Source organism: Pinus tabuliformis, chromosome 4_2, assembly GCF_031772625.1.
Source record: "Pinus tabuliformis cultivar Carrire ecotype Pingquan chromosome 4_2, CPIR1, whole genome shotgun sequence".
Taxonomy (NCBI): Eukaryota; Viridiplantae; Streptophyta; class Pinopsida; order Pinales; family Pinaceae; genus Pinus; species Pinus tabuliformis.
The window spans coordinates 989,029,039-989,049,001 of record NC_142304.1 but is presented as its reverse complement, the minus strand read 5'-3'; the positions used below and the strand labels follow the sequence as shown (position 1 = coordinate 989,049,001).

General features: G+C 36.8%; 1 protein-coding gene across 1 annotated transcript; it reads right to left on the bottom strand.

Moving 5' to 3' along the window:
- Positions 1 to 9,604: 9,604 nt before the first annotated feature.
- On the bottom strand, positions 9,605 to 12,924 carry LOC149172989 (receptor-like protein kinase HAIKU2). The gene is made up of 2 exons (XM_089426533.1): positions 12,608 to 12,924; positions 9,605 to 10,056 (listed from the first exon to the last, which is right to left on the bottom strand). The coding sequence occupies exons 1-2, from the start codon at positions 12,915 to 12,917 to the stop codon at positions 9,605 to 9,607; spliced, it is 762 nt and encodes a 253-aa protein (XP_089282659.1). The 5' UTR covers positions 12,918 to 12,924.
- Positions 12,925 to 19,963: the final 7,039 nt, after the last annotated feature.

Sequence of the window (19,963 nt, the reverse complement as noted above, 5' to 3'; positions counted from 1 at the left end):
AATCCTCTTCTTATTGAATCAAGTCAAAATGAGATATCCAACCTAAGACCAAATACTTTTTCAAAGTTCCAAGTCAACCCTTCACCCTAATCAAAGTCATAACCTTCTTCAACCTGATCAAAATCTCATATTCTTCAACCCAACTCTAGAGGTAAAATCTCAACCCTGTTATAGACTTCATAAGACTTTAAACTCGATCCTGTTATAGACTTCAGACTCTCTACCCTATCTCAAATTTTCAGCTCTATTACATACTTCAGACTCTCAACCTCATCTTATATTCTCGTATATGTTTACAAACTTCAGACACTTGTAGATGTGACAGGTATAAGGTATAAATTTACTATTCCTCTCTTTCTTTTCTTAACTTCTTTTTTTCCTTAGAATCTTAGCTTGTTTGTCTTCTATTAATTGCAGAGGTCAAACTATTATGTGCTCAAATGCTTGTCTTCAAAAAGCTTGAATTGGAGCCTTTATATAGCTATCTAGGAGGGTTCCCAATAGCCACACATACCAACTTCACTGAGAGAGGGCCAACTTGGAATTTTAACCTATTTTTATTAACTAACTATTTTTTTTTCAAATGTCAAACGACATGACTAATACAAACTATTTTGACCTATGAAGCATGAAGAACATGCTTGATAAAATGATAATAATAAATTTATCAATAATTATCTTCACTATGAAAACCAACATTAGTTACATTTTCAACAGTTAGATGGTTTGCTTAAAATGTGGGTTTTAGCCAAGTTATATGGTTATATACATTATAAAAGATACTAGAGTAAATATTTGGGTGGTATTTTGTGGTTTCAAGAAGTATCGTGTATCATCAATAGTTAAATAAGCTATTGGGTATGTTACAAAATGGTATTAGAGTTATTTATTACAACATTAGGGTTGTATGGATCAGAAACCAACGTATATTTGAAGAGAATGTAGTTGCAGATGTGTCTGATAAAATGTTCATGTGAAAAATTGTGTAAAGGTTACAATTGAGAAAGCCATGGGTTCAAAATTTCCCAAGTGGTGGAAGGAAATGGTTTTATGCCAATATGGAAGAGTGGTAGAGGAAATTACTAAAAAAATAAGTTTTATATTGCGTAAAATTTAGAAAAATATTGAAATTGACAAAATTTCCCAATATGGAAAGAAATATAGAGGTTCAATCATCTACCAAAATAAAGTAGGTTGAGTTAAATATTTATGGTATGCCCATGGAAGAAATTGTGAAAAACACAAAATTGGTGAAAAATTCCCAATCCTGAAAGAGGTACATAAGTTATGACGTGAACCAATACTACTAATGTGTATTGGTAGGGTGATGTGGAGGTGTTGAGAGGTGGCTCATGGAGTTTATGGCATAGGTGGAAACCAAGAGACATGGTATAGGATGGAAAATATTGTTAGGTTGGAAACAAAAGTTTGTGGAATTAATTGGGATTGTGTTTTGAATGCTTAAACTATCTTCATAATGGATGACAAGGTAACATGAATCCCCTAGGCAGTGAGTGGTTTACAAAGGGAAGAGGTCATTTTAATCAGTGGCTATTTGAACCTTTGCTATATATATTAGTCATTAATGTAGATCATGGGTGGGAGAAACATGTGCATCAAGGATGGATGTTAGAGATGGGACCCCCCTAATCACATCAATCAATAATAACACAACAGGTGGAGATTGGAAGGAAATAAGTGGGACCCCTTAGCACATCCATGGTTAGGATTATGGAAAGTGGGAGGGAAAGGAAAACAAGGTACAAGTTGTTTACTTTAATAAATAAATTTTTAAAGTGAAGTGTGAGAAAGGTACAGGGGGGCATGAAGGAATAAAATGATAGGTGAGAGGCAAGGAGCATGGCATGGTAGTATTATATCTTGATAGGTGGACACCCATGCAACATCATCCTCCATATGTCATCTTACATTAGTAAGGATGCCACATCAACAAAATAAAGTATTGTTAACATGAATGTCTAGAGTCAGATATTATTTATTTCAAATTATTTTATCTATAACTTCGTTTAATCTCTTAGCTATTATTTTTGACAAAATTTTATAAGAAGAGTTGCATAGAGAAATAAGCCATAATCTTGAAAAGGAGGAATGAGTCAAATCTTCTATAATGAGATCTAGAAAGGTGGAATTTACATGTCCCCCTACTTTTTTTGTTTTTAAAGTGTAATTTAGCATCCTTTTTAAGTCCAACTTCATAGTTCTCCAGAAGGACCTAAAGAAGTGAATTGAGAAGCCATATATACCCGACACCTTATCCTTTTCCAAAATCCATATATCTTTCATTATCCTCCCTCCTCAATCTATTTTAACAAAGCCATGTTTTGCTCACTAGTTATTACAACTAGAAAATTTTCCAACATTTTGTTGTCATGGCTTGGATTCTCCTCTTCCTCATTAGTGTATAATCTTATCAAATGAGTTTTTTCTTTCATTTTTGTTTCTTCAAAATTCTCAAACCTTTTACCATTTTCAAGATTTATGGTTTTGGCATGACTGTGTTGTCTTCATGCTTTGGTTTGCTTATGGAAGGAGTTTTCTGATCTCTAATTTAAGCCATGATTTTAATTGACAATCCTCTTCTTCTTTTGTAAATTCCAAGTGCAACTTTTGAATAATTTCTCTCATTAAGGAGAAGTATCTTCGTGATGTCCCCTTCTTCAACTTTATTTTGAATTTATTCCAATTGAACATGATAATCCAACCATTCTTGATATGGAGAGAAATATGCTTTGGAGACCCAATCTTTGAGTGCTTGTTTGAACACTCTAAGCTTGGACTTCCAAACAAAATAGGTGAACCCTTTAATCTACGTTTTTCATGGATCCTCAAAATTTTGAAAAAAGTCTTTATTCTAGAGTCACACTGTGTTGAACATGAAGGGATTCAAAGCATATTTTCTAGCATTCGCAATGTGATTAAAATTGGTTTGTGATTATAAATTGTTGAGGATATTATGTAATCATGCAAGAAAAAGCTGATATGAATCGTGAACTAGTTCAATTTGGAAATTATATGACTAGGACCCTATCTTTTGTTGCTCCAAGTGTATTTCCCATTAATAATTTTAATGTCAATGAGGTCCCAATTACTCATGAGGTCTTCCATTTTTTTATTGCATTGGTTTCCTAACTATTTTTCCTCAATTCTATTCCATAGCGGATATTATTTTATTAAATACTCATGGATGATACAACTTTGATTACCCACAGTGAGTCTCAGAAGCCAATATTCTTTGGATATCTAACTGGAAAATGAACATTAATTATGTTGAATATTTTCCTTGTTTCATGATGACAAAATATATTGATAATCTAATTATTCGAACTAAAAGACAATATATTCTCAACAATAGGTGTCCCAAAGGGTAATAATTCCACCTAAGGCGCCACCTTTTGATCCAATAAATGATCATGAACTAGTTTTCCATGTCATTTTCATGATGTTTAAGGCATCTAATTATTCTCCAAATTTCATCTCTTGAAGTAATATTGCAAAGAGATTTTCTGATTTTTGTTAAACCCTTTAATGATTCTTTTTAAATTATTTTTACCATACCTTTGTATTACAGTGAGAGGACTCTCATGTAAATCAGGAGTGAGGAGGATCACCTCCCAATGAACATGTCGACGGATTTTCTTTAATATCTTTTCCTTTCTTTGGTCCCCACACTAACAAAAAATATTGTTATGTTCCCATAGCTTTTTTAGAGTTGGATTCCTCTTCTCTTTATCTTTGCTAGTTCTCTTTCCCACTTTGTTTGGGATCCTTTCCTTCAAAATTCTCCTTCCTCTATCATCTATTGGGATCTATTTCTAGTTATGATCTTCCTTTATTAGGTTATGGTCTGCATGCCTATTTGTTCTAGATCACTAAGGGGCTCAACCAAAGGGAGGTCTTTCTTTCTGCTGGCAGTGTTAAAGGGAATTTATAGGGGAGGAGGGCATTGGATTAATATTGATTCTTGCTCTACTTGTAATGTTCAATCCTCTTGTTACTCTATAGTTGAACATGACCCCAATATTTCAAACATGTTTGGTGAAATTGGTTGGGATTATTAGAATGGACAAGACATTAAAAATTGATTAACTTTTGTAGAACTAATTAGATCTAAATTTTGTGAGAATGATTTGCAGTGTTCTTGGGGTTTGACTAAAGTGTAGCTTGACTAGAGATCTGAATAATAGGTTATGGCTTTAATTAGATTTTGGTGCCTAACCCTACCTAGAATATGTGAGCAGAACTCTGCTTTGGAAAAGGACAACAAAGAATGTGAAGGAAAATTAAATGGATAACAAAGTATGGGATCCTCTAAGGTTGAAGATGGAAACAAAGAAACAATGTAGAAAATCAAGTGAACAACAACAAAATCAAGTTTGGAATCTAGGAAAAAGAGAAGATACAATACATGCACCTGCAACTAGGAAATATCATATTAAAGAAGAAGCTACAAAATATAACGACTGATGGGAGACTCATGAATAGAAGTCCACATAATTTATGTTCCTTGGGAGTCTGATGTAGGAGCATAAACCCTAAATAGATAATTTGTGATTAGACCTTAGGAGGTCTTGGAATTTACCCAAAGGAGCGGAGACATTCAATGAAAATTGTATGTAAATACTAAATAGTTCTAGAATTAAGATTAGAATTCTAAAAGGATAGGATTGTTAGGAAGATTGGAATTGGTCTCTACAATTGAGCATATAGTTGATTTATTCCTATTTTATTATGTAAGCTCTCATAGCATGAAACCAACTATAATCAAGGTTTTACTTTAGGAAGTAGTTATAGAAATCTTAACATTAAGTTAATATTCTTTTGGAATGAAATGGAAAGATTATGAAGTTATCTTCCATATCTATATATATATATATATATATATATATATATATATATATATATATATATATATATATATATAGATATATATATATATATATATCTATATATATATATATATATATATATATATATATATATATTATATATTATAAGCATGTAAATATTGGTAGTAGAGAAAAAAACATACCAAGAAGTTTGTATGTAATTTGTAGAGCCAAAAGGTTGGTTAGGCCAAGAGAGTGGCCAAGTAAAGGAGAAATCAAGCCAAATACAGAAATATGGGATAGATTAGGGTATGTGAAAGAATTTATGGTGACAAAAGTAGATTTAATTAGATATTGTGTTAAACCTCTATTTTTCTGTGTATGTCTACCTATTTATTAATGTGTAAATCCTATAATGGTGAATTACAGCTAAATCATGGATGTGATCGTGCGACATGATCAAGGAAATTGTACGAGAAAGTGGAGCCCTAGTTGGATTCACATGGGTATGTTATTACAATAAAGATAAAGATCTTTGTATGAGATCATAGCTCATTTCGTTACATTTACTCATGATGGCCAGCTGGTTTTAGATTCATATTCATTTATATATGACTGTAAAAAATTGGTATCAGAGTCGCTTGATGCATTGATCAATCATAGTACGATTGGCTATAAAAACAAGGGTATTAATACCATAGATATGTAAGGTGCATTACATTTCATGGTGTCTTGAAGCATTCTACAGTATTACAACTTTGTGGTTCAATGTTGTAATATTTTGAAGAAGAGAGGGAGTGGGTATTGTAATTATGTTATCCATCAACACAAAATTATGATACAATTGACAATACGATGGAAAAGAGAGAGCTAAGTTTAAGTATTCAATGCTTATCCACGTGGTGTATATGGGACCGAGAGCTTAGGTTACATAGTCAATCACACTGTGTTATTTCTATGAAGAGTAAATAGTTGACACTTTTGAGTGTACTAACAAATTGTAGGTGATCGCTAAAGTAGAAAGGTGTACTATGTATAACTGAACCTATAGCATAGGTAACAAAATAAGAGATTGATTCAAAGAGAAAAAATGCACAAGAGGAATTAGAGGTTAACTCTAACTTGTTGAAGGAATCAGGGTGGCACAATGAATGCGAGGACTAAAGACCTGGAATTGATCAATTTTCCTATAAATATAAAGCATCATAGAAACATTTGAAGAGTCATGAGAGAGGATTTATTAAAATTGTGCAGTGAATCATTTTTGGTTATCATTACATGGAAGATAATTCTTGTAAGGATAGAGACTTATCATAGAAGTGGAGGGCTCGAGATAGATGTGAAGGGTTGAAAAGAGCCCTCATTTGGCATCATATACTTAGGGTTTGAGATCAAAGAACAATGAATGGATGCTAAACCAACCACCATACACACATTAAAAGTGCTCAACATGTACAAGGCATAATAGTTTACACTGATGCAATTATCCAAAAATAAAGTGTATGTGTGTGTGTGTGTGTAAATATATGTGTGTATGTATTTCTTTCATTATATCCTTTTATCTCACATAGTTTCATTGTTTGTGATAAAGTCTTAAAGCTCAAGCAAATATTTCATCTAAGTAAAAGGGAGGCCACTATCGCCTCACCCTCTCTCTTTTACACTTTAAACCACCTCTCCCCGACTTAAGGGAGGTTTCCCTAGGATAGGATTGTTGAGATTTTCGGCAATAAAAGGAAAAGTGATATGAAGAGTAATTTCTAACAAAAGAGTTTTCAAAGAATTAAGAAAGTAAAATTAATGGAAGAATCAAGCGCTAATGTCTTTCTACTGGGCAATGAGTTCAAATTAAGGCTGATATGGGAGGTTATCCCAATGATGGGAAGAGGACAATGTCACTAAGACACTCAAGCTACTTTCACACTTATCTTCTTGTCTCAAATTGCAGAAATAATGCTAAGGATATTACTATACTAGATAACATTCAATACTCATAGAGATTATAGTCTTTTGGAATGAAATATAAATGCATTCAACCAAATCTTGAGAAGCAAGACAACATATCCAACATTCCAAAAATAACATGATTGAAAATGTAGAGCTCCTACTAAGTTGTTGCTACATAAACGCATGTCAAGCTACTTTAACAAAAAAAAAAAATTGAGATCTAAAATATTCCTCGCCCACAATATAAGGCTCCAAGGGATTTCTCCACAAATCCCACCATAAAAAATGACAAAGAGAGCTAGGCCTTTTAGAGACTCTTAGGTCCATCTCCTCTTACATTAAAATGTCTATTTTCCTAAATCCACCAATTTCTCCAATAAAAAATAATAAAATAATCTTGAATCTTCTAAACCATTTGTTTTTCCAAAAATAATAGTCAACCTATGACTCAACCCCCTAAAAAAAATTGTAAACTATTTTCAAATTCATTTATTTTCCATAAATATTAATATTGTTTAAATACTTGCTCTATTCTGGTGCATAGTTATTATTATTATTACCCATCCAATTTTAATGTCACAGTCAAGGGAGACACCAAATTGGTGTATGAGACCCCTTTGTTTGTGAGACAAGGAACTCAAACCTCTTAGGAAGAAAAACATGCTCTTAACCTCCAATTTTATTATCCAATGATAAAATAATAATACAACTAAGCCATATTTATAAAAACAAGTTCCATATACTAAGTTTCAAGTTTGAATGCTAGACACTTCCTAATAAATTCCTTAATAAGTGGATCTCACCTTTCAAAGGAGGGGATGTGGTTGTGATCCCTAAAGGAAGGGATGTGGTCGTAATACTTACCTCCTCACAAAAACATGGTTGCCTCAATGTATCCAAGGTGCTTTTAATGTGATTGAGTTTAGGAAAAAGAAAAATGGCTCCTCAATTTTGGGGTCCAACCAGTCCATGGTATTGCTGTCATATATAGAGCCAGAAATAGATTGTTTTCGGGCCACACAAGGACATATTTATTTACAAATGAAGCGCAGTCCAGAAGTATCCATGACTAAATATGTAAGCATCCTCTATGAGTCAAGGAATCCTAAGAAAAGGCATGCCTTGTTGCTGTTTCTGAAGTTTCCCGTACTTCTAGCTTTAATCGTTTAATATCGCTTTACTTAGTTCCAGATCAGCTATTGAATATGCCTCTAATCGATGCTGCTACAGGTTTTCATTGACGGAGTAAACATGTTTGGAAACATGACAAAAAAATATCACCACCCAGCTCAATACTTCCTCAGATCATCACACATGGGTTGGAACTACAAAGGAGCGTCTGACGCTGGTTCATAACAACAGAGGATCCGACAACCCTTTTATTTCTCCATTCTTAATAGATCCTGAATATGCGTTCTTCCAATAACAAAAGATAGCTCAGCCGTAATGTATGCTGAGACAGGTCGGCCGTCCCTTTTCAACAAATACGAATCTTCAGATTTTCTTGTGTTATGGTGTACCCTAAGCGCAGGATTACATAACCTTTCATGCCTAGGATGAAATTTGCTCTTATAAAGACTGGATCCATTGCTGGCATGTTGCTCTTATAAAGATTGAATCCATTGCTGGCATGTTGTTCTTCAGCATTTGATGCCATGCCCATTTATACTTTCGTCATTGCGCCTGAAAAAATGGCAAACAAAAATGATGTGCCCAGCAACTCAACAAACAGAGACCAGGTTTATTTCGAGCCCAGCAGCAGCTCCAACCGTCTTCTCCATTTGGTCACTGAAGGTCTAGGAATGTTATAGCACTTCTTATTAGTAGCAACAGATTTCTGATGCAAGCATGTGTGATGCTGCCTTACAAACCCTGACTCTACATCTGGAGGACCAAAACTGGGACACTTTGAAACATGACTGGAAAATCCTCTGGAAACGCACTCTCAACATAATACTCTTCCTGGAATAGGAAAATATCTCCAAACTCAGCAGACAATTTGTGTAGTACCACAGAGTGGACATCAAAGTTTCAAGTCTAAATCTTGAACTAATTACAATAATTGTGCTACCAATTTCACCCTACAGATTAAATCTAAATCTTGAGCTAATTACAACAATTGTGCTACCAATTTCACCTTACAGCTTACCTCCTATGAAAATTAAGTGTCCAACATAATTCTTAATTGTTCTGGGAATAAGGTAGAACTGTGTATGGTACAGATTGATCTTCTGATACAACTGTGGCTTCACAGTGCTCGTGTAAAGGATGAACATCTTAAAAAATATATATATAAGATTCATGTTCATGTTTCATGAATGCTTGTGCAAACAAAATTGCTGACCTACCCTTTAATCCTTTAAAAAAAATACAAAACCTTTGGCATATTTATATGCCCTGAACAACACAAATAAGGCCAAATTGCATTGCATTTTATATTGAACAATAATATTGTTATAAGTAAATATTTTCTAAAATAAGAATAGGGAATTTTATAAGATTGACATAAAGATTTTCTAAAATAAGAATAGGGAATTTTATAGTTGTAGAAACATTTGCAGGACACTATTTATGATATATTTCACTTTATTGTTCATGCTCATGCACCTAACAAGTTACAATAGACATGTACAATAGACATGTGACATAAATGAGAGAGGAATAAAACTATGAATAAATTGCATAGAGGAGAGAAGAATAAGATTTTAACTAATGGAACTAATGACAAATGACTCAAACTAGATGGTTTAGTTAAACCACTGATAATGGATCAAATTAATTCATGGTTTAATTATACAACCACTACTCCTTTACAATAAACTAGAATAACTTTGGCCTTCGCCAATGTTGTCATGAGTAGCACTTATACTGCCGAGTAAATGTGATATTTCTGATTGAAATTTTGGAATCCCTGTAGCTCCCAAAAAAGTCTCTTTGATGCTTTGCAACTTACTCAGAATGTCCATCATAGTAGGTCGTGCTTTAGGAGATTCTTTTATGCATAGGAAACCTAGGCTTATGAGCTGACTAAGGCAATTAAGCTCCTTATCTTCTACAACGCACATACTTGTCTTCCTCAATAGACTCCCATCGACCATGTCTTTTACAAGGTTCAGAAAAGCACTACCTTCCCATGTATGCAAGTTCATTCCTTCCACAAAGATGTTGTGTGTAGGCTTCTTTTTTGTCAACGTCTCCAATAATACTATTCCATAGCTATAAACATCACCTTTTGTCGTAGCAGGCCCACCCAATCCATATTCTACATCAAAATATTCTCATGGTAAGGTTTATGATATAAAAATTTTAATAAAAATACGAAATTTCCAACATTGCTTACTATGCTATCTAGTTAATATAATACCTAGCATTTATTTCATATGGTAGTTCATATAATACCTAACATTTTTTTGAAATGCTATTTAGTCACATAATACCTGGAGGAATGTAGCATATTGACCCTTTGAGTGCATGTGTTGAAGTGATGTTTGAATCCTTTGAATTTGCAAAACATATACTAGCAATGCCAAAGTCTGTTAAATATGTTGTCATATCTTTGTCTAGAAGGACATTGCTAGGTTTCAGATCACAATGGAGCACTTGCAAGAAACAATGATGATGGAGATATGCCATGCCTTGCACGATATCTATTGCTCTATTCAACCTTTGAAACAAGCTCAAATTACTTTCTTCTTGGCCATTAGGATATAACCACTTCTCTAAGCTTCCATTTTTCATTAATGGAAATATCAAAGCTTTCATTTGGAGGTCTGAATAACATGTTATGACTAATCAAATTTTGGTGCCTAACTTTACCCAAAACTTTGCATTCCTTGTCAAAAGACTTCTTGGCCCCCTCATTTTCCAAATTGAGAAGCTTGATAGCAACAATTGTGCCATCATTTAGAACTCCTTTGTACACTTTTCCAAAACTACCAACTCCTAACAAGTTGGCATCACTAAATTCATTTGTTGCTGTCATGATCTCTCCATATGAAATTCTTCGATGCTCTGTAGTGAAGGATGTTGCAGCCTCTGTATGAATATGTTTCTTGCAATTTTGAATCCAAAAGACTCCAAAAAGCAAACACAATACAAGAATCACTGCAAGAATGACCATAGGCATGATAAGTCTTTTTGCATGCCAAACACTTTGATGTTTGTGCGCAATGCATGGTGATAGACTTACCCAAGGTCCACAGAGGTCAGGATTTCCCATGAATGCCATGGCACCAAGCTTTTTGAAAATACCTCCTTTAGGGACTTCTCCTGACAACTTGTTGAAAGAAAAATTACAATGGCCAAGCATTTTGAGCTTTTCCAATGACAAGGGTATTCCATGTGATAAATTGTTGTAGAAGAAATCCATATCCTCAAGACTTTGAAGTTCATTGAGTGTAATTGGAATTGGACTTTGAAGTCTGTTGTGGGAAAGGTTAAGGTATTCTATTTCTTTGCAGCTTTGGAGTGCACTTGGAATGTAACCAGTTAACTGATTTGCAGAAACATCTATAGCTTGAAGCATAGTCATCTTGCTTATTCCTAAAGGCCTAGATCCATGAAATAAATTATTTGAAAGGTTGAAAGATAAAGCTAAATTTTCAAGCCCTGCGACCTCTGGAGGGATTTTCCCAGTGAGCCTATTGTATGACAATCCAGGTCTAATAGGTTCACACATTTCCCGAGATTTGGAGGTATATTACCTGATAATTGATTATAGGAAAGATATAGATATCTCCACTATTGGAGGTTGGCAACAGAATCGGGAATTCTTCCTTCAAAATTATTTCTAGAGAGATCTAAATACCCTAAGGTTGTGAGTTGTCCAATATTAGAAGGGATGTTTCCTTGTAAATAATTGAATTTTATATCTAACTCTTGCAACTTTTGTAGCATATTAAGGGAAGAAGGGATAGCCCCTGTTAAATTATTAAAGTCTAAAGAAAGCGTAATTAAACTACTTAGGTTTCCAAGCTGTGAAGGTATTTCTCCTGTTAATTCATTCTCTTCCAAGTCTATGAATTCTATTTTTGTAGAGAGTTGGCCTATAGACAAGGGGAAACATCCCTTGAAATTATTACGAAATAAATATATCTTTTCTAAGGTTGAACAGTTGGTAAGAGCAGTAAGTATAGGCAAGCTCGTGGTGCTGCCACTAACAAATTGATTATCGCCTAAGTTAAACAGTTTGAGCTGCGTTAACTTACCGAACTCCGTGGACACTACTCCGCTGAGCTGGAGCTGGCTATATGGGAAACATATTTTTTGAAGCTTCGTACAATTGAAGAGGGAAGCAGGAATGTTGCCGCTCAACTGATTATCACCCATAAAGAGTGTGGTCAACTGGGTGCTCTTGGTACACAACTCTACGGGAATGTTACCAGTAAACTGGTTACTATCAATATCCAATATTTGAAGACTGGTGCAGTTAGACAAGGGAGATGGAATTTGTCCTGTGAGATTATTACCACCCAGATTTATAACGCGCACCTGGCTCAGCATGCCCAATTTGGATGGAGTACTCCCGTGAAGGTTATTGGTAGACAAGTCTATCTTGTGCAAAGAAGATATGTTTCCCAACCAGGCTGGGATTGTACCTGTGAGATCGTTAGTGTCCATTGAGAGGATCTGTAAACGACGGCACCTGCCAAGAGTGGGCGGAATGGAACCTTGGAGTTCATTCAGAGACAGGCCAAGTGTGTTTAAACGAAGCAAATTTCCCAATGGATAAGGAATGTGACCATGAAAAGTGTTATCGCTAAGGTCGAGAATCCTAAGAAAGGAGAGATTACCGAGCAGAGGAGAGATTGTACCTTGTAATCCCATGTTTGAAACATTGAGAGAAACCACTCTCTGTCTGCGCCGACTGCATATGACACCTGTCCACTCGCAGAACGAAACATTTGGTTTCCAGGAAGTGTGTAATGATTGGTATGTGTCATATGCGGTTGCAGACATGAATCCAAGCAGAGCCTCTTGATCAGAAGCATTGCTGAGATGAGGACGCCCACGATCAGGTAATTGAACCGCGGAGAATACAAATGGAGTGACAGAGGGAATGAAATAAACGAAGAGAGACATTCTCGTAATAAAAAGAAGCGAAGGAACATGGAAGATCTCCATAGCCTACTGGAAGGGAATGGATTATGAAGTATAACAAAAAGAAAGAATGCATTGTATGAATGGTCCCTCATTTATTTATAATACAGCACAGAAATTAAGTTCAACTTATAAAAGTAAAACCCACGCATAAACTTGAAAAACAGTGTTTGTAAATAACATAAACATAGTGTGTACATAGTAAATAATGTCAATCGTGAATGAACAATTGACATCGTGATTATGCAAGGAAATTCACGAGAATAGTTAATGAGCCATTGACGTCTTGCTCATCCAGGGATTCCCACACTTTCTTCTTCTTCTTCTTTTTTTTTATATCATTGACAAAATAAGTACATATACTTTACTGTATGGCAAAGCACTCAATATAGCTACAATATCAAAAAAATAGAAACTGGTGTAATTCCATAATCCATAGTCAAACATATTGTCATCCATTTAGTGCCCGTCTATATACACTGTCTAATGTATATACAATATTCAAAAGATAAGAAAAAGTCTAATAGTTCCCAGTACTTCAAGCATTGTCTACAATAGGCAAGATGTGATGTGATGTGAAAGACAGAAACAGAGAAGATAGTAATAGAAGAGCAAAAATCAGTGTAAGTCCATTAGATAAACAAAAAATTGAAATCATGGAGAAGAGATTTTATCCTGGCAATGGCAACACCCCGACCTCCATGCAAGAGTCCCCCATCTTGACTTCAATATGTAAACCATCCAGCTTGTCATGTAGTCCTTTCTTAGATAGTCCATCCGCAGCTTGGTTGAACTCTCTGCCAATATGTTGTATTGTAGAGAGATTGTGTGAATTCCAAAGGGATGTGATTTGTTGCAACCAACCTTGTAGTGAGGGTTGGGATATTGTTGCATGGCCATAGACAAAATCAATGATGATCTTGGAATCTCCGTATATGTGGATTGTAGGAATGTTCAGGAAATTAGTGAACCAAAGTAGTCCCCATAATGCCATGGCTTCTGCCTTTGTATTTGTGCCAATTCCCGCACCCCAGTGAACCCAAAAAGCCTGTTCTGGTGAATGTAGGATCAAGAAACCACATCCGCATCTACTTCTTTGAGATGCACCATCAAAGAACCCAACAGGGTATTCAATCTTCGGGCATGTTTGTTTTTTCATAGTTTTTTTAGTGCCCATACCAATTTGTAGACCAATAGAGAGTGATTGTGATGCGTTCCATCACCTGTGCAGTGCTTTCTATGAAATTTTTGAAGATGATGTTATTTCTCCACCTCCAGATCTCCCAAAAGAAAATAGGAGGGATGTAACGCTGGGTGACATTCGGCTGGCTCCACCATTCGAGGCAGTCAAAAATGCAAGTAAACTGTGAGAATTGAAAACCAAAAACGGCAGCAAGATTGTGCCAAATTTTAGAAGCAACAGGGCAAGTTATGAACAGGTGGAGATTGTTTTCTTCTGCACTCCTGCAAAGCACACATATTCCAGGACCATACCAATTTCTTTTCTGGAGATTTGCCCACGTCAAATTTTTATTTTTCTAGACTAACCAAAGGAAAAGGGTGATTTTAGAAGGAATATTTGTGTTCCAAAATTTAAAAAACTAGCATACCTCAGGTTGTATTGCCTCCTGATAGCAAAGAATATGATATGTATCTGCCACCATAATATTAGCGCCCTTCATTTTACCCCTCCAGATGATCATATCTCTTTCCGCATCTCTGCAAATTCCGGCCAGTTGAAGCTATGTCCGAAGCCTTTCCCATTCCAGTGCAGCCGGTCCATTTAGTCCCAGCTCCCCGAACCGTTTCCAGATAGGGCATCTGTCATGCCATGTCGATATGACTTGTTTCCATAAGTATATGCCTTTGTAGTTTAGCCCTTGTATGAGACAGTCCGGAACCTTGTCAAGATCTTCAAGACCCTGAATGTTATCCTGTTCGATAACAATGTGGCATCCAATACCCATTTTCCAGGCGAGAAGTGAAAGGAAATAGTGGCGAACTTTTATGAAACTAAGCCTTGAAATAGCAGAGCCTGTTTTGTAGCCAATACACCCTCTACGCAGCGAAACAAGAAAGTCAATATCCTTTAGATATTTATGCTTGATGATCATGCCATAGGTGCCTTCCCCAAATATCCCTCTCCATAGAGATTTAAGCAATAATGCATAGTTGAATCTCCTCAGATTCAAAATGCCCCAGCCGCCCAGGCACTTCGGCATGGAAATGTGATCCAGTTTGGTAAGATGGTATTTATTCTTATTTTTCATACCAGACCAGATGAAATTAGCTATGATCCCATTTAATTTTTTGATGATGGTGATAGGCAGATGGAATAAGTGTGCCTAGTACACTCCCATTTGCGTGATCACAACTTGTGTTAAGGTGAAACGACCTCCCATGGAAAGGCCTCGGTATTCCCAGCCCAGAATTTTATGATAGAATCTATCAACAAGCCACAACCAGTCATGGACCCTATAACTACATGGCTTAATATGGAAACGGAGGTATTTCATACCTCCAATCAATATCTCAGAAGGTACTCCAAACAATCTTCAAATGTAATCTATAATTTCCATATCACATTGGTCATGTACAATAGAAGATTTACATTGATTCAAAATTAATCCTGATGCATTCCCAAACTTAGTGAAAATATGGAAGAGGTGTAACCAAGAAAACCTGTTGAGGATCCCCATGATGAGCACATCGTTGATGAAGAAGCTGTGCGAGACCTTTATGTTCCTGCCAATGTGAAGAACATGAAAATGACCCTCAACAACAACATTTTTAATGTGGAGGCTCAACCCGTCCATAGCTAGAATGAATAAGAGAGGGGATAGTGAGCAGCCCTGCCGAAGACCCCTCCCAGCTTTGAAGTAGGCCATCGGGTATCCATTGATAATCACAACAAATTGTACATTAGAGACACAAGCGATAATCCACTTGGTGACACAGGATTGTATACCAACTTTGTGGAGAACCAATCGCAAATAGCCCCAATCCAAACAGTCAAAAGCTTTTTTAAGGTCCACTTTCATGATAGTTGCATTTAATTTTTTTGTGTGAATAGAGTGCAGACATTCCTGGGCAATCGCAACAACGTCATGTATCTGTCAATTTTTTAGAAAACCGAACTGTGGGGGGAGATGAACATAGAGAGGGAGTGCCACATTCGATTTGCAATAGTCTTAGAGATAATCTTGTAAACAAGATTACAGAGAGAGATCGGGCGGAAGTCCAAAAAATGTGAGAATGTGGCTTCTTCGGGATCAGTGCTATGTATGTGGAATTTAAATGGGGATGAATATAACCCAGAACTCGAGATTCCTCATCCATGTCCACAAGAACCTATTGGAAGAGGTCGAAGAAATGTGTGAAGAGTTCCACGGTCCAACCGTTGGGGCCGGGGATCTTATCACCCTTGAAAGATTTGAGAACCCCCAGGATTTCCACAGCCGTGATAGGTTGGAAGAGTACCTAATTAGCATCTGCATCAAACATGGTGGGAAAATGTTCAACCCCCTAGATTTGATCCTCTAGGCAGACTAACGTCCTTTGACTATACGCATTTTGAAAATGGGAAACAACGGCTCGGCTGATATCCTTCTGTCACTGAAATTTGTTTCCATTTGAATAAAAAATCTCCAAAATAGAGTTTGTCCTACGCCTGAAATTTGCAAATCTATGGTAAAATTTGGTATTCCGGTCTCCTTCCCGGATCCAAATTGCTCTTCTTTTTAATCTCCATGTTGTCTCCTTTATATAAAGTAGTTTTTGTCTTGAGATTCCAGTGCATGAATGCGGCTTCTAATATCATCAGGGAGCGAATGTTCTGTTAAGTGAGGGTGAATCTTCAAGAGTTCATTAGTAATAGCAACAATTTCTCTGTTCATATGCCTCTTTTTCCTTTTCTCCCATTACTTAGTCTCCCGCCACAAGACCCCCAGTTTGTCAAGTATGTGCCGCACGTGGGAGGTGCTTCGAACCTTAACTCTGTTCCATATATCGCGAACAAGGGCATTATATGCAGGGTCCTCAAGCCATACCTGGTTAAATTTAAAGGGCATGCCACCTCGGTACTCGTCCCGTCGCCAATGGAGAGCAATAGGCTTGTGGTCAGATATGTGGCAGCTAATCACTTCAAAAGAAACCATCCCAAGCCTCTCGATAATGTGATCATGTAGAAGAAAGCGATCAAGTTGCTTTGCAATGTATCCCTCGCCCGACCTCCCATTCCCCCAAGTGGGAATAAGTGAGGAGGGACGTATGTCCACCAGGTTATGTTCCAGTATAATATCTTTAATACTGTTAGCCATGACATCGACCCTTCCGGTGCATCCCCAGATCTCATTCAAGTTGATAGTGCAATTTAGATCCCCCGCAATGACGAGGGAAGAAAGATCTTGTCACGCGGAAAGAGTTGTTAGTGCAGACACAACCGACCTTCCTAGAAAGCCTAAGACTTTCTATTGACAAACAAGACAAATAAGAGCAATCCTTCCCTAAATATGCTTTTGCAATATGAGAAATCAAGTGTTTAGATCCTACCTGTAATCCAACGTTGTTGTAGTAGTCCAGCTTCGTTGATCCGGATGAGCTCCTCCTTCCCTTCGAAACCTGCATTCACCAACAATCAAACGATTAAATAGCACCTGAATATCACATAAAATAAAACATATTTAACATATAGACCAAGGAGTATATGAAACAACTCATTAATAACAACTTGCTGAGAAGAATGGACTAATTTGTATTAAAAGGTAACAAAAGGAACCATTACAACCTGAGCCTTGGTGTTGTGCAAGCTCCTCCCAGGGTCCACAAGAGTTCTCCCTTACTCTGATCAGCTCACCCACCTCCCAATGGAAACAAGTAAAGATGGTAATCTATTCTCACAAGCTTCTACAAGGAAGTCCTAATTCCAGCAGCATCTACCCTTAGGAATGTTCAGCTTTCAACCTCTCCTCCCTTTGGCCCAATGCCTATATTTATAGTGCTCTAGAGGAAGTTATTCAGGTCCACCATCAATGGGATAAGCCCCTCTTTGGATGGGATAGCTCCCCTATTGATGGGATAAGTTCCTTTTTGGTAGGGATACATGAACCATCTGGAGGCGCTTCATACACGTCAAACATGCTTCTAGAAGACTCTAGAAATGACCACAAGTAACTTTTTTGGAGTGAAACTTGCGCCTTTTGACCTTTACAGGAGTACGCACCCATCCCTTTACATACAGAGCGTACATGTACGCAGGTGTTGTGAACTTGGGTTGCGTACCCGCAGGTAAGGCTAAGAGAAACTGCGTACCAGAGATAATTGACTTTAAATGACTTTTCTCTCTTTCTTGAAGTTTGACATGGAGAGCAGAGGCATGAGACTTGCCAAGGAGGATAGTATGACAGTGGATGGAGCCATACTAACTGCAAATAGCCATGGTGACATTTTTTAGTGTAACAGATTGCCCCCTAAAGTGCGAAGCCTGTAGTAGATTAGGGTTTTTATGATCTAGGAAGGGTGAAGTACTTTATCATTTCAAGGAGTATCTTGCGGAGGACCCAGTCAGAACCTGCAATTTTTCAACACAAAATACATATATAAGATGATATCATCGCTGAGGTAGGCATTCCCATACTCAGATTGAAAACTTTAACTAATGATCTAACTACTGCTCTGATACAAGAATGATTTTGCAGTACATCACAATCATAAACTTTTGTAGACACAGTATGGACACAGCCATCTGTTTATGATTAGTCTACTGTATAATGAATACAAAACTCCTCGCAGCCTGGATGGTGGAAACTAGATCCAGGGTTTTCATTTCTACTTCCCGAATTGGTACGATTCTATCCATGCGAATAAATGAGTTGATGTCGAGCATGGTAGAAACCACTTGATTACCAGTCAATGATGTAAACTGTTAACAAGTGTGAGAGAGACCACCAGTGATGTCAATGGTTCTCAAAGTACCCAGTACAATCCATGAAATGTGAATGAATGAGTTGATGTCGAACACGTCACGGAATCCTTTGATCGAAAGTCAATGATGTAAACTGTCGTCAAAGGCGAGAAACTTGCCATTGATGCATCCAGACTTCAAGGTACTGTCGATTTCTAAGTCATCTTTCCAGATAATGTGCTGATGTCGATAGAAAGCGACCCGTTCCAGGCAAGCCCACAACACGAAATCTTTGTTCAAGTTGAAGAAATGTTGCTGTAAGGACTGACTCAGGGATGGTCAAATGGATGACAAGTATTTTGCATATGAATGGTTTATTTGCAGAGACCTCTTGAACACATAACGACACGACAGATGGTTTGGTGACGATTGACCCAAAGTTAATACCCGAAAACGGTTGAAGACTTTCAAAGTGGTTTGATCAACTTTTAAGGCAAAGGATTTCCCAACCCAGGTGAACGAAAAGTGTCGTGTTCAAGAGCGGTGATAAGGTTCTTCTGTAACAAAGGATGACAAATTGGTTCATTCTTCTCTCTTTTCCCCCACCATTTCTGGCAAGTACCTCTTTATTTTTTACAAGCTTGAGGAGGATAACATATGCTTGATTATAAGCTCATCCTTCGGATGAGTCCAACTTAGTTTAGATTCGGACCCTAAGAAGGAGTGGTCCATTCCTATTTGTAATCGAACAGGTCCTTTACTGTGAAATTTTAACGAGTCCAGTATAGGAGAAACTCGGCGTTTTTCATTTTTAGAGAGTCTGAAAAAACTAAGGAAGACTCCAAGGTGAACTTTTTCGTAAATTTGTGTCTCCCAAGCCCGAAAAAGTATAAAATAATACCTGAGAGAACCGCTTGATCTCGCGACCAAGGAGTACTTTCATGATTAGTGTCTCTGACCTGAAAAGTAAAAAGCGATTAAGGACACGTCGTTTTATTTCCGTATCGAGTTTGAAACGACAAAAACCCGGCAATCTTTTCCTGTTTTTACGGTCAGAAAGAGCTATAAGGGGGCCGTCTTTTAATTCCGTTTTAACGAGTGTAAAAGAAATGCTCGGCAATCTTTTCATGTTTTAGGAGTTAGAAAAGAGCTTAAAAGATGACTCTGA